This window comes from Cyphellophora europaea (genome assembly GCF_000365145.1).
Source record: "Cyphellophora europaea CBS 101466 unplaced genomic scaffold supercont1.11, whole genome shotgun sequence".
Lineage (NCBI taxonomy): Eukaryota > Fungi > Ascomycota > Eurotiomycetes > Chaetothyriales > Cyphellophoraceae > Cyphellophora > Cyphellophora europaea.
Genome location: NW_008481799.1, coordinates 390,202 through 404,723, shown reverse-complemented (window position 1 = coordinate 404,723; position 14,522 = coordinate 390,202). Strand labels below are relative to the sequence as shown.

At 56.4% G+C, this 14,522-nt stretch overlaps 7 protein-coding genes across 7 annotated transcripts; 3 read left to right on the top strand and 4 right to left on the bottom strand.

Annotated features, from left to right (window-relative positions):
- Positions 1-848: 848 nt before the first annotated feature.
- Positions 849-1,805, top strand: HMPREF1541_09814 (uncharacterized protein; the record flags this gene model as incomplete). Its single annotated transcript, XM_008714487.1, has 1 exon — positions 849-1,805. The coding sequence occupies one exon, from the start codon at positions 849-851 to the stop codon at positions 1,803-1,805; it is 957 nt and encodes a 318-aa protein (XP_008712709.1).
- Positions 1,806-1,851: 46 nt separating this feature from the next.
- On the bottom strand, positions 1,852-3,879 carry HMPREF1541_09813 (uncharacterized protein; the record flags this gene model as incomplete). Its single annotated transcript, XM_008714486.1, has 3 exons — positions 1,852-2,389; positions 2,437-3,677; positions 3,730-3,879. The coding sequence occupies 3 exons, from the start codon at positions 3,877-3,879 to the stop codon at positions 1,852-1,854; spliced, it is 1,929 nt and encodes a 642-aa protein (XP_008712708.1).
- Positions 3,880-5,444: 1,565 nt separating this feature from the next.
- Positions 5,445-6,559, top strand: HMPREF1541_09812 (uncharacterized protein; the record flags this gene model as incomplete). Its single annotated transcript, XM_008714485.1, has 2 exons — positions 5,445-5,887; positions 5,986-6,559. 2 exons carry the CDS (start codon positions 5,445-5,447, stop codon positions 6,557-6,559), a joined length of 1,017 nt encoding a protein of 338 aa, XP_008712707.1.
- Positions 6,560-7,923: 1,364 nt separating this feature from the next.
- On the bottom strand, positions 7,924-8,883 carry HMPREF1541_09811 (uncharacterized protein; the record flags this gene model as incomplete). The annotated part of the gene is made up of 1 exon (XM_008714484.1): positions 7,924-8,883. One exon carries the CDS (start codon positions 8,881-8,883, stop codon positions 7,924-7,926), a length of 960 nt encoding a protein of 319 aa, XP_008712706.1.
- A 541-nt stretch (positions 8,884-9,424) lies between these two features.
- On the top strand, positions 9,425-10,533 carry HMPREF1541_09810 (uncharacterized protein; the record flags this gene model as incomplete). The annotated part of the gene is made up of 2 exons (XM_008714483.1): positions 9,425-10,444; positions 10,504-10,533. The coding sequence occupies 2 exons, from the start codon at positions 9,425-9,427 to the stop codon at positions 10,531-10,533; spliced, it is 1,050 nt and encodes a 349-aa protein (XP_008712705.1).
- A 613-nt stretch (positions 10,534-11,146) lies between these two features.
- Positions 11,147-12,619, bottom strand: HMPREF1541_09809 (uncharacterized protein; the record flags this gene model as incomplete). The annotated part of the gene is made up of 1 exon (XM_008714482.1): positions 11,147-12,619. The coding sequence occupies one exon, from the start codon at positions 12,617-12,619 to the stop codon at positions 11,147-11,149; it is 1,473 nt and encodes a 490-aa protein (XP_008712704.1).
- Positions 12,620-13,258: 639 nt separating this feature from the next.
- On the bottom strand, positions 13,259-14,122 carry HMPREF1541_09808 (uncharacterized protein; the record flags this gene model as incomplete). The annotated part of the gene is made up of 1 exon (XM_008714481.1): positions 13,259-14,122. One exon carries the CDS (start codon positions 14,120-14,122, stop codon positions 13,259-13,261), a length of 864 nt encoding a protein of 287 aa, XP_008712703.1.
- Positions 14,123-14,522: the final 400 nt, after the last annotated feature.

Genomic DNA, 14,522 nt, shown 5'->3' with positions numbered 1-14,522 from the left:
TGGGCAGGTCAATTGATCAATAAACGGCCAGATGCTCACACCCCTACTGTCTGCGTAGATATGGATGCTCTGCTCGATCCCGAGATGCGGTAAGCACGGCCTACCAGGTAATGCAGAAAGCGAGAGCCGTGTTTTGGCGGTCGCCAATCAGGAATCTAGGCTTGCAATTCCTGCCCGCTAGCCACTGTTCCGGTGCAGAGCTAGGTGCGATTCGCAGGCGTCCAGGGGCGTCGCAATTGCACTTCCGCGGTGCCAGCATTGGCCGATGAGAACTTTCACCCCTCCCACGGCTGCGCATCTTGTCTTGGTGCGACTACGTCCATGGCTCTGGCGGCTGCGATTTGTCTAGGGTTTTGTTTTGCAGCCCCTCTCCAGGCCGCTACGGGCATGAACACGCAGAGGCTTGACTTGGCCAGAATTGGGGACGCAGTTCACTTTCGTCAGTTTCTTTCATTTGACACATATGGATTCTCTCAAAACCTCTTTCATGCAACGAGTATTAGGCTTCTAGAGGCCACAACACTTCCAAGGCTGAGCATGTAAGAGCCTCACGAGCAGCATCGAACAAGCCAACGCCCGAGATCAGGCCCTTCTGTCTTTGCCAATGGCGGACCGGAAATACACTCCCGCCGCTCCAGGTAGAGAAGTCGCCCCCGTAATCGCTCCACGACAGCCTATGCCGACCCAGGGCCGCAAGTACGCCTCGAGGGCCTGCGTCGAATGCAGGAGGAAGAAAAGGAGGGTTCGTCCCCTGTCCTCCGTTGCAGACCGAATCTCCGACACTAACTGTGGCGCAGTGCGACGGCGAGGATTGCTCCTCGTGCGCGAAGGACAAAGTCAAGTGTGTGATGGATTTCGAGACCGATCAGAGAAGACAGATCAACCGAAACAATCGCACACACCGCGACAAGTTGTCTGACAAGCTGTTGACGGGCCTCAGAACCGCGCCGCTTGCCGACGCTCAAGCCCTTCTCGATGCCATCCGGCAGGATACCTCCTCGGAAGAGCTTGAAGCTCTCGCGCACGACCTATCGCAGCGTTGGGACAGTGGCGAGGCCATGTCGGCCATCTTCGACGGCAGTCCAACTGACCGGCAGCAAAACGATGCGTATAATTCAGATGGCTTCCTTGTGTCTCCCAGCGATTCCGAAGTGTTGCTCAGCCTCGATGTCAGACGGGACTTCTATATAGCCGAGGGCGCAAGACAGTTCGCCGTAGGTGGAGAGGGCATGGATGTCGGAAAGGTCATGTCCACGCGCTCCACGGCTACTGATCGCCTTTCACAGGTCATGCTCAGCTTTCGTGAAGCCGCAAGCGAACAAATTGTTGGTGGGGCTGTTGTTGCTGACATACTCAGCTTGTCCGGTTTGGACCTCGATCTCTTCTTCCGCGAACGCGTCGATAGTGATCCGCATACCATCTCGACTTGGGCGTGCGAGTTTGCCAAATCGTGGACATCCATGTCACCAATCTCGCAGGTTGCTCTGGTCTACCTTGCCGGTTCCTTCATGAGGTGGTTCATACTTCCCTGTCAGACCACGTACGGTGACATGTCATCCTTGCTGCTCCCTATAAAGGGCAACGCTAGGATCCACAACCCCGCAGAGGTCGATTATTGCAGAGCTCACGCCGCGCGCAGGATCAACAGCTTGACCATGCACTCTCAAAAGCTGCAGTGGCCATACACCTACCTAGCGTGCTTAGAAAAACCCGACGAGTCCGCATCTCCGTTCACTTCGCCCACAAGACGGCTGTCGAAGATGTTCATGCAATATTGCGACGATTTGCGAAACTGGACGCAATGATAGTTTGGTGACCATCTCCCTACTATCGTGGCCATAGACCTTGGCTTCATGTGATATTGAACCTGGACCACTTCTGGAGCAAATCACCCATGTCGGCAAGCTCACGACCATCCTTAGCAATGGCAGCATAGTTGGGATAGATGCAGCTTTCGAAGAGGCGATGGTCATTTGGGCCCCATTGTTCGACGGCACTCTCCCTGAACAACTGAATGGTCGTGCCGTTGAGATGGTCGACGATTCTACGCTCCTGGATGGTAATCCACAGCATTCTTAACACACCACGAGCAAGGATCCACCGCTTGGCAACAGTGAAGATGCTGACGATGATGGTGTGGAAGGTGTCGGCGACTCCGATTTCGGTCAACATGTCAAGGAGGGGGTACGCTGCCATGGCCGCAGGCTGGAATCCCCAGATACACCAAGCCGATGTGCCCAGGGTACGTTGCACCCATTCGAAGATTTGTGTGATGTCTTCACAGGATCTTAGCAAGCCGAGCTTCGCTTCTTGTCGTTTAGACCCCACGGTAACGGCATCTCGAAGCATTAATGAGTGGACGACAATGACATAGTCGTGGTACACGAGACTGGCAAGAGTTAGCAGACGCCCGACACAACGTTGCTGTCGACTTACAGCAGTTCGACCTGCGGCCACGCTGGAGTGGCCTCTGAACTGGGTACAGCATAACTTGGCAGATTGGCATGCCATCGGGTCAACCTCTGCAGGAGTTGATCAAGCCGTTCCATTCTTTCGTCTTTGCTTATGGAGATGAACCCTGGGGCGGGGCTGTCATCCGGCTCACCGCTCAAGATGATCGGTATGATATCGGCACCAATCTCGCGGAGATCGAACTTTGCCTCCCGCAGCCCGTATGGGTGATATGCAACTTCCGGGCCAATCTTGGGGTAGGGTCGCCACGCCTCGGTCCGTACCAAATCGTCCCCTATGTGCGGCCGCTGGATTCTAGGCTGATGCAGCTGCAGCGGCTTAAACCAGATCATGCAGAAGTCGACTTCCATCTGAAAGGCTGACCATCTTGCCAACTGCATGGAAGCTTGGTAATCGGGGGAGATGTAGTCGGCGCTACCATTCTTGATGCTGTGCTTGACTTTCCGGCTTAGCTCAATGCAGAGAATTGGCATTTGACGAGTGTAGGTCATTGCCAGACGGTCTTTGCGCAAAACCCCTAGACCGAGCGACAAGATGACCAACCCTTGCAGGTTGGTCAGCGATGCTCGACCCTCTTCAATAGACCACAACCTCGCCACTTCGTCTGCGAAATGAGCACCTCGGGAAGCGTTATCGTTGTCGAAGGCATAGACCAATGGGTGGTTGCTGTATAAGCAGGCTGTGAGCAGCATACAATTAACCAGAAAAGGCGAACAGAACTGGCTGGAGGTATCTCCAGCAATCATTGCCTTGATGAAGATGTCCTTGTAGACCGCGGGGTAGGACTCATGGTGCCAAGTGAAGTAGACGGAAATCATATGGGATACAAAATTGTCGTCATCGGTGATTGTCGTCCATGGACTTGCAGATACACGAATGGGAGGTTCATCGGTGAGGGAGGCGATGCTCATGATGGTGGTGCGAGTTCGATCGCGAGAGCCGTGCGGGGCTGACGCTTTGAGAATGCCACGAGCATGACTGGCAATCTCCTCGACAGATGCTTCGTCGCGGATCAACTTGATTAGGTCAGCGACCGCTGTGTCGTCGGTCGATCGGATAGAGTCGAGCACGGCATCGAACGCTTCGACTTTAGCATATAATTCGACCAAGTTTCGCTTGCGGCCTCTGCGGCCATCTTTGGTCTCATCGAAGACACATTCATTACCCTTGTCGACGCACGTTTGACACGGTTTCTTGCCGTCGCACTTGGAATTTTTAGCTAAAACAACATCCTGGTAGGAGGAGAATGAAGAATACCTTTCGCTTCGCTTTTTTACAGGCTTCACAAGCAGTGGCCACGTACTTTGCGTGCGGCTTGACTGTAGAAGATTTTGGTTTCTCGCGCCCGTCGGAGGAGCTGAAGGATGTAGCTTTAGGCCGAATGTTTGATAGAGTGTTAGATGACATGGCGCGACAACAGGAGGTTAGGATAGGCCGTAGTTGCGTAGGGTCTGGAGTATACCTAGGTAGGATACAAAGGTGGAAATTGAGAATGACCGCGGAGATGAATCAGAGTGTTAGGAGATCTCTTCCTAGCACTGTGATTGGCCAGTTGTCGAAAGCTTTGGGGAGGTCTAGCGAGCCCGTCGTGGCGTTGTAAACCGCGCTTGTAGGTGCCGGATTCCCTGTCATGCACCGGCGGGTGCCCGTCATTTCTCTGAGGCGTCGCTCCAGGCCCCGATTTCAGGCGCGCAGGCTCTAACGATGTGTAGGTATTGAACCAAGAAGAGGTCAATGCATTCTGGGACGAATGACGAAACGGCCTCATCACCGGAAAAGGTGTAGCCGGGAAGTACCCCAAAGATTCTCGTGTTGAACCTCGAATGGTGACCGTACACCTGCTTGTAAAGGCGAAACATTTGCCCCTCTCATAAGGCTGGACATAACCAGGTTGTATGTACAGCCGCAGTGATCAGCCTGGAAATGTATTTCCGAAACGCGAAGTTTCTGCTTAGCCCGGCACATATTGCCACCCGTAGCAGACCCTGCTTCTGATGATCGTACACGCGTTCGAACGAGGAATCCTTTCTTCACTGGTTTGGCGTGGCGATGAAACACGTATTCCCGTAACGATTCGGACCGACAACTTTGATTGGGGGCATGGCAAGCAGGACGTCGACCCCGGAAAGGCTTGGAGGTACCATTACCGACTGCAGCAAGAAATGCACCACTGAATAGATGGAATGACGGGATTAATGGGTATCCTGCATTACAAGCCAACCCAAAGAGACGCAGAGGCGTAGACCGTCATTCTGGACGATGATTTTGGGAATACCCCACCATAACGTCGATGGCCAATGATGTCTGAATCAGTCTTGGCGTTTTAGTCTTGGCAAGGCTGGGCCAGTATCACCAGGCTGAAGTATATCACGTGATCCACCCTCCTTCTCCGTGAGCCTGACTTCTAGCAGTCTCCAACCTCTGCTCATCATCGCGGTCTGCTTACGATGCTGCCATCCTTGCCAACCCGGAGTAGACCTTCTGCATAACACACGCCTCCATCTGGGGCTTTTCGCTTGCTGGGCAACGGACCCGAGAACCTTGGCTTTGCTCGGATTTAGGATTTTGGTGCAGACCACCAACGACTATGCTCTGACAGAGCTCGAAAAGCACACAAAGTCCGCCAGGCTGCCGTCAATGGCTCTCGTCAAACGGTATTCCACTCTGTTCTACCAAAAGCTCTACGAAGGCACGCCGGGGCGGCTCAACGTCCGCCCGTTTTGGCTGTAGACGCTCGAGCCCGGACGAACCGACTGCGGTAAGCCAATCACATATGCACCCTAGCACGGTCAGCTACTGGTTTGGGTTTCGTAGCCTCGCAACCATTCTGTAACTCCGAGATAGTACGCGTCTGCACGAGTAGATGATGCAAGTATATATATAATGGTGGTGGAGCGACCCAGCAGTCGTTTCTTCATCTCCAGCACGATCCAATTCAGCCTCCCAACTGGTGCAAAGCAAATACCTTCACCATGACCCCACCAACTCGCCAACTCGGCCGCAACGGCCCTCTCGTCACCGCCATCGGTCTAGGCATGATGTCCATCGGCGGCGCGTACGGGCAGAAGAACACGAACGAGGAGAAATTCGCCCTGCTGGACCGCGCATACGCCATCGGTGAGCGCTTCTGGGATACAGCCGACGTCTATTTCGACTCCGAGGAGCTCATTGGCGAGTGGTTCCAGCGCAACCCGGACAAGCGCAAAGACATTGTCCTAGCCACGAAGTGCGGCCTGAGCTACAACTTCGAGACGGGTGAGCAATTCGTCGACACCAGCCCGGAGTACGTGCGCAAGGCTTGCGAGGCGAGTTTGAAGAAGCTGAAAACCAACACCGTCGACCTGTACTACTGCCATCGCGTGGATGGCAAGACGCCCATCGAGGAGACCATCCACGCGCTGGTCGAGCTCAAAAAGTGAGTTCCCTTCCCTAGCCTCCACTTTCGTCACATACCTTCTACCAAACCCAACCTCTCACCGTCAATTAACTCACGCGCCCCTCCCCCCAAAACAGCGAAGGCAAAATCACCCACCTCGGCCTCTCCGAAGTCTCAGCCACCACGCTCCGCCGCGCCAACGCCGTGCACCAAATCGCCGCGCACCAAATCGAGTACAACCCCTTCACGCTGGAGCCCGAGGCGGACGTGATCGCCACGGCGCGCGCCCTCGGCATCGCCACCGTGGCCTACTCGCCCATGGGCCGCGGGTTCCTGACCGGCCAGATCAAGTCCCTCGACGACCTCCCCGCCATGGGCTTCCACCGCCTGACGCCCAAGTACAACGACCCGGAGAATTTCCAGCGCATCATGGCGCTGGTGCGCAAGTTTGAGGAGGTAGGCAGGAAACATGGCAAGAGTCCCGCGCAGGTGTGTCTGGCGTGGTTGTTGCGGCAGGGGGAGGATATCGTGCCGATCCCGGGCACGAGGGGCGTCAAGTACCTGGAGGAGAATACGGCGGCGGCGGAGTTGGTGTTGAGTGATGAGGAGGTCAGGGCGTTGAGGGAGGCGGCGGATGCGACGGTGTTGCCTGGCCTGAGGTACCCTGCTGCGTGGGCTGAGGCGCTCAATGGAGACACGCCGGAGTTGTGAGGATATTTGACATGGGAAAGCAAGCAGATGGCGTGGACAGACTGTGAGGAACGAAGGAATGGGTCGCATTGACTATTTACGAAGCGTAGGCTAGAAAAACCAATAGCGAATATCTCAGCACCAACATCTTTGAGGGCCATTGAGAAGCATCATGAACGCTTCCGAGGGTAAAGCAGGGATCCCATCAGACAGAATATGGTTGCTGGCCAGTCCCAGGACCGTGGATGCAACCGCCAACCTACGGCAAACCATGTCCAGTTCTCTGCAGTCCAAATAGATGGCGGGAAGGCTCTCAGGTTTTTACTCGGCCGAGACATGCCTCGAGCTGGTCTTCGCAAGCCCATGCGAGTGCCTAGTAGCCAACAATTGAGGTCTTTGTACTGCCTTGACAGGAGCACCTCTGGACTCGCTGACCACCGAGCGTCAGGGGTAACCTGTTCGTAGATGCCTGGACAGCGTAGACCAATCTTCCAGAGAAGCATCTTGGCCGTGACGTGGTCAGGATAGCCTTGATGGCGGGTTGCGTGGAGCCAACGCCTTTGGCCGTCCAAGTCGAGGCGAAAATACAGGTGAGCCCAATCTGATATCAGCGAGAGTAGCGGTGGCTGACCATCAGCCTTTTTGAGGAAGTTGAAGTCAATCTCGTGAAGCTTGTAGGCGCGTGTGAATTCGAGCCAGATCAACTGCCTTTCGAAGCCACGGCCGACGCATAGTCGCTGAAAGTAGACTGCCCATACCCACGCCAGCCTATACAAGTACTCATCGGTAGGTGTCGGCCACTAGCATCGCGGATGCGTATTTGCCGAGACGACATGCAATCCCCTCCGACCAGACCTAAAGAATCCTGGCCTAAGGCTGAGGTCGACGTCGAACAGGCTGATCTCGTGGTTTTCTTCGAAAGTGACAGGCACTATGCCGCCAGCAAGAACATCGCGGAGATTCGCCAAGAGTCGCTGTCCCTCCCACATGTCATGCCAGGGGTCCTCTGCTTCGCCTGCCTCGCCGTGGACCTGCGGGTCATAAGATGGGATTCTGGGGGCCCAGGAATACCACCTCCCATCGACTGAACTACGCCCATTGGCACGAAGTGCTCCAGCTAGCCGGGCATTCATTGGGCCACGAAAATCCGAAGCTTCTCTCCACGCAGTCTGCTGTTGGTCGATGTGATCCAGACAAAAGGCTGGCGCGCGGCTCGACACCCCCCTCCGAATCATGATTGTTGGCGAAAATGGCTCGATTGAAGATACTAGAGATGCAAGCAGGTAACTTAGATGTGGAAAGGTTCTGTTGGTGTACGAAGGTGAGAAGAAGCCTCGGTGTCTGGTCTTGAGACGGATCTCGAGTCGCGTAACTCCTTCCCAATCTCACAGCTTGCTACCACCGTCGCGTCGCGCCTGCTTCATTTTGATCAGGGAATAGGTAGTCTGCAAGCGCGGCATTTCGATCCCTTTCTCTCGTGCAAGGCGGATTGGGGCGCCGAGAATCACCTCGAGCTCCATCTTCTTCCCACCCGCCCAATCTTGTTGCATGCTGGGCACACTTCCACTGGTGTTCTTTTGCGTACTCTTCAGAATCTGCTCGGCTGTGGCATACTCTTTGGGCATCGCTACGCCCACCACTTTGATAGCTGTGGTCAGGACCTCGTCCATGATGCCCTTGAGATGCCTGGACATCTCGTCATCCCGGGCCATGTCAACGTTGGGGCAACCACCGGCAAGCACACTGCTGGGGTTCATGGCAGCGTTGATGGCAACCTTGTGCCACCGCAACATCTGCATCTTCTCTTCGCTGTCGAATTTGGCATCCTTAATCCCAGCTTGCTGCAACCACCGAACAAACTGGTCTCCAACCTTGCATTTGTATGGGGCGACGTTGATCCTCGTCCAACGGTTGTGAACGATGCGACCATGCTCAGGCTGCGCACAGCTAGCAATAGTGACTGCACTCATGACATGGGCCCTTGGGAACCTCTTGACATATGGCTCCTCCACACCCAATCCATTTTGTATGAGGACGATCTTTGTTCCATCACCTACCAGACCCTCAAGCAGCTTGCTATCGTCCGACACATCGGGAAGAGCCTTGGTACTGACTACGATATAGTCCCATTTGCCTCTTGCGTCGGCCGGTTTGCCGAAGACCTGGTGTGGTCGCCAGTTGGAGTTGCCGTATTGTGAGGACTCGACGTTGAAACCGCCTTCCCTCACGGCCTTGAAATTAGATCGACAGACAACAGACACGCGCAACGAGGGGACCAGAGCAAGGCGAGAGCCGTAGAAGGCACCGATTGCGCCGGCGCCAAAGACAAGTACGCTGCTGGTCATCGTGTGATGAGAGGGAGGAAGAGAGAGCGCAGGTTGGAGAAACCGAGGCTCGTGAGAATCGTTTTATCTCCCCACCCCGGCCAATGGTTTAGCCTGATTCATCTTGACCTTTGAGCTACCATCTGGTCCTGTAGGTCGAGACGAGTTCTTCCGATGGCAGAAGGCTATCGGCAGAACATCGCTGCAGCTACAGGCTCGTCGAAAGATGCAGCACTCGAGGTCGGTTGAGGCGTCCAACGCGTCCAACGCGTCCCTGGACACCCCTCATTGATTTGGCCATCACATATCAGGCAGTGAATACCAGAAAGCTTTCTTGTACCATCACCGCGCTTGATGATTGTGGAAATACCCAGCACAAATATACAGCAAGATGGAGAACAGGTCTCGCCCACGATCTGTGCCCCACAAACCTTCCGAGAGACATCGGCTCTGGGCAGCGGCAGCATAGCTCCGGATCGGGTCTGGCCATGAAGATCTAAAACTACATGACTGCCTCCGGATTGACTTCACCAGATTCTTACAAGTCAGAATTGGTACCACTATGGCTACAGAAGCTCTCCCATCGACCCACCGGGCCGCGATCCTCACCCAGCATGGCGACCACAAGTTCTCGTTCGCCACCGAGACCGTCCCCCTCCCCCACCTCGAACCCAGCCAGATCCTCGTCCGCCTCACGCACTCAGGCGTCTGCGGCTCAGACCTTCATCTCGCCTCCGGCCACATGGGCCCCGTGCGCTCCGTCCTGGGCCACGAGGGCGTCGGGCGCGTCGTCGCCTTGGGCTCCGCGGTGTCGGCGGATCTGATCGCCGTGGGTGCCCGTGTTGGCATCGCCTGGGTGCGTGACATCTGCGGGGACTGCGCGGCGTGTCTGCGCGGCGAGGAGGGACGTTGTGGCCAGTTGCTCACCAGTGGAAGGGTGTGGGAGGGAAGCTTTGCCGAGTATGCTGTCGTGCCGGCGCGGTATGTGATTCGTTTGCCGGATGAGGTGGAAGGGCTGGAGGACGAGGTGGTGGCGCCCATACTCTGTGCTGGCGTCACGGCTTACAAGGCGGTGAAGGTTTGCGGGGCGACGCCCGGTGCTTGGGTGGCAGTGTCGGGCGCCGGTGGTGGTGTCGGCGCTTTGGCAGTCCAGTTCGCGGTGGCTATGGGCTATCGCGTGCTTGCCGTCGATGTGGGGAAGGAGCCGTACTGCAGAAACATGGGCGCGGAGGCATACCTCGAAGCCGGTGAGGCGAGTGTCGAGGCTGTGGGGAAAGCCACGGGTGAAGGTGTCCACGCCGTCGTTGTCGCGGCGGGCTTGAACAAAGCATATCAGGCGGCCATCAACTGGCTGGCGCCGTTTGGGACGCTGGTCTGTGTCGGTGTGCCGCCCGAGGATCAGCTCGTCAATTTTCATCCGGCTTGGTTCATTGGCAAAGGTATCCGCATCATTGGCTCCGCAGTCGGGACGCGGCAGGACATTCTCGAAGCGTTGGAGTTTCTTCGCCGGAAAGTCGTGAAGCCCGTCGTGGAAATCGTCGAGCTTGATCAGCTGAATGCCATTACGGATGGACTCGATAAGGTGAATATTAATTTTATACACCCACGCTGACTTTTGTTCTGGCTGACTCTCCTTTCTAGGCGACCAAGAAGTATGTCATCAAATTTTAAGACTGAGTCGGATACGCCACCACGCCGCGACGCTCGTCCTGTAGCAATCGTCGGTCAGGCAGCACGATGGGTCGTCCCAGAACACCAGATCCCGCATCTCTCTATGCTCTGCCTCCATACCATCACGTGTGCTTGTCCCTCCACCAGCGGGTGCTTGCAAGGTCCCGAGTCCCCAACCCGCTGCCCGCTGCCCGCCGAGACGCCCTCGCTTGCTAGTGCCCGTGCCGCTGTCCAGCACGATTGAAAACTTTCGCAGCTGCGCGTCTGACACAAAACGCCCGTCGCTGACCGCGAGTGGATCACGTGGGACGGGACACATGGGGGCGCCAGACGTTGATGATGCCCCAACGGTTTTGGGCGAAGACCTTGGCCAACGCGTGGGGCTGTTGGGGGGATGCGGCGGCGGTTCGCAGGTTGTCACACGTCTAGGTCACGGCGCCGCTATAGCATCGGTCGATGTGTGCGCGCTTAGGTTGGAGCGGAGACCTTGGCGAGTTGCATACCACAGGCGCATCAACACTTGGGTTGGTGAACGCGAGAGGCGCGTCGGAGGAGCCTGGCGGACTCTGTGGTCGACGGGGAAGACGCTCAACAAGGAAGATTTCTGAGCCATTCAAGTCGCCTCGATTCTTCTTCGCTTCTCTTCGTCTCGATATCGATCCCGCGAGGGACTTCGTTTTCTCCTTTGTGGCGAGCGCGACCGGGATCGTGACCTAGAGTATGACCTCCTCCTCGGCCGGTACGAGTCTTGGTCTGATCTCCTCGGCGATCTGGACCGTGATCTAACCCTTGTTGCCGTCCTCGGTCCCAGTGGCGCTGTATTGGCACCGGAACTCTGCAGACCCTTCCTCTCGTCATCTGGTAAAAACCTCTCGTCCACACCCCTCAGGTCCACTCCGTCTCCGTCTCGCCTTGTGGCTGCCCCCATGGCGCCTTTCCATCGGCTTACATCCGAACCAAAACCGCCCGTGTCTTCGTTCCGTAGATCTTTGTACCGCGTCCGGCCCTTCTTTCCCAGCTTGTTCATGTCTCTGATGCGCATGTACTCCGGCAACGCACTTTTATCAGTGACCTCATCCTCAAATCGCGCCCCCATCACATCTCTTTTCTTCAGCACCTCCGCGGCCTCGGAATCCTGGAAGAATGCGCCCTTGTGATGATATCGCGCAAGATAACCTGATTGCGCCTTCCCATCTTTCTCTTCTTGTTGCTTCTGCAGCAAGGCCTTGTCCTCTGCCTCACGCTCTTCCGCCGTAAGGTTTCGCCGGCGCTCGGATTCTTCAATCTCCTTCTCTCGCGCGATGAGGGCTTCCCGGTCACGCTTCAGGCGCTGCAGCTCACGAAGTCGCCAGGCGGCATGCTCGGCCTCAGGGTCTAACCCGTCCGTGTCATCAACGAGCTGGTCGGGTTCGAAGGCATCGTCGTCATCCCAGGCACGGCGACCCTGCGCTCGAGCAAGATTATCGCGGTTGATCTTTTCAGAGATGAGGTAGTCCGTCTCGGCAAGCCGCCGAGCTTTGGCATCGTCCGGGGCAGGTGATTCTGAAACTGCGGCGATCGGTGTAGGAGCAGGCGTGGCGGACTGGGAAGCTGATCCGTTACGGTCGGATTTCTTGATGAATGTCGGACGCTGAAATTTGCGAGTGGGAGCTTCAGATTCTGCTGAGGAGGCCTCGGACTCAGACTCTTCCTCTGAGGATGAGCCTTCCTCTTCGGATTCTTCGTCACTTTGGGCGCCAGCCGTCGAGCGAATGGGGTCTGAATGTGTAGTATCTGGTTTTGAAGTGTCTAGCGGTTTCGATGTTGGTGCGCTGACAGCCGCATCTTGGTCTTCATCTTCGGGGTCGGTTACGAAGCCTTCCTCATCACTATCCTCGTCCGGGGGAGTCTGTGGTTGGGGTCTGGTGGTCTGTGGGCGCGCTGGCGCCTTCTTTGGCGCTGCCTTCCGTTGTGGCTGCTCTTCCTCTGATTCCTCATCTTCGGATGATTCCTCCTCGTGCACCGGCTTGCCTGGTCGGTAGCGTGCGACTGGCCGCGAAGGCTGCGCGGTCATGCGCTTGGAAGGGTTGGGCATCGGAGGAGGCATTCCGTCAGTCGTGATGGGATTCCACGTAGAACCTCGACAGACTCGGTATCAATGCTGGCCGCAAGCCGGGGTCCGAGCGACGTTTGCAGGGAATGCAGGGCTCCAGAAATAATTCGTGGTTGCTGGGCTCGCGTTGCAGCCTGGTGGCCCAGGAGCTCTGCACCTGTTCAGCTGCCAGTCGATGAGATGAACAAGCCGTCTTCCACGTTATCGCTAACCACCCAAATGCCTCGATCTCCTTCGTATACCGGAGCATCCTGAGACGGCCGCTACAAAAAGTCGCATGTTGTCGGCGAGGCTCGAAAATGCCAAGCCCTACGTCAGGTTTCGGCACAAGTTCGGCAGAAGGGTATGCTTCTTCTTCGATGGATTCTTCCAAAGACTCAATACAACACGGAAGCGGAAGCGATAGAAACCGTGGACACCCAGCGTCACACTACTCATCAGAGTCATCTTTGTCATTTTCTCGTCTTGCCGGCGGATTGATTTTGTCATCCAGCCTCATCACGCGGTTCAATATTCTGAATCAGCGCCTCCATGAGAACAACGTTGAGGTAGATCAGGAGGGAGCCCCTACATGGTAGTCATTTCACTGTTTCTGCCGCATTTGTATTCGTTATCAAGTGCCAAACGAAATGCTCAGAACTGCTCCATTCCATCACCCGGACTTTCCCAGGTCTTCATGACCACAACCCCCGTCCTAACTACCTCACCATTCCCCACATCGATAACCGACTCCCTCACCTCCCGATACCCAAACTTCGCATAAACCCTCCTTCCCATAAGACTCGCCTCCGTAATCGACTCCAAACTCCCCCTCTCTCTCGCCTGCTGCATCCCCCACTGCACCAGCGCCTTCCCGACCCCCTTCCCCTGCCAATCCGGCCTGACAGCACACAGATCCAGCGCCATCACCGCCGGCGGGCCGTTCAACTCCCCCCTCTCATGCTTCTCCATCACTTCCTGGAGCAGCCCCACCCGCTGCAACGAACTGCCCAGATACAGCTTCGCGAGGTATGCCTGCCTCTCGGCATCACCCGGCGCACACGCCTCGACATTCACCACCTTCCTCGCCCCCTCATCGCTCTGTGCGGGCACAATGCCGTGCTGAGGGTCGAGAGAGAGCTGCAGCCAGCGCGCCACTCCAACGATCTCCCTGCCTGCCTCTGTGCCATCAGCACCACCGCTGCTGCTGCTGCTGCTGCTGCTGCTGCTGCTGCTGCTGCTGCTAGGATCTCGAGGAACAGTCGCGACAGCATACACGGCATTCCTCTCACCCGACGCGTTCAACGGGGTATTGACGAAATTGTCCCAGCGCCGACGCAGCATCTCGGCACCGCGCGGGATGCCGGCGTCGGTCTCGTAGCCGGGGTTGAAGGTCGTCCAGAAGAAGTCGTGGGTTTGGCGGCCGAGGGAGAGGGCGGCGGTGGTGAAGATGGCGGTGAAGTCTGCGGGGGTGGGGGAGGGGAGGGGGGAGATTTGGAAGGTGGGTGATCCTGGCATGGTGAGGGCGCGGTGGGATAACCCTGGTGCTATGTTGGTGGGGAGATGTTTTATGGTAGAGTCCCTGATGTCGTTGAGTGGTGGGTGTTTGGAGTGATGATGGATGCCCCATGTGGCAATCGGACGGGAGCGCTTATGTTCAGCAACCACCTACTTTAAGCAGACGATACCGGTGTCTTATATTCCAAAATCCCACGGTGGCCTAATTAGTCATGTTGCACCATCTGGCGCATCCACAATACCAGGTCTGCACATGACCGGAGCGTATCTTGAAACGAACGGCACCAATTGTTCCTTGGCACCCGGAGAACACGTCGAGTGATCCAGCCGCATCTCAGGTAGTGGCTTGGGCGCCGAACAATGTAGACCAGTTCGAGTTCGTAACATCCTCAAGGGGGTT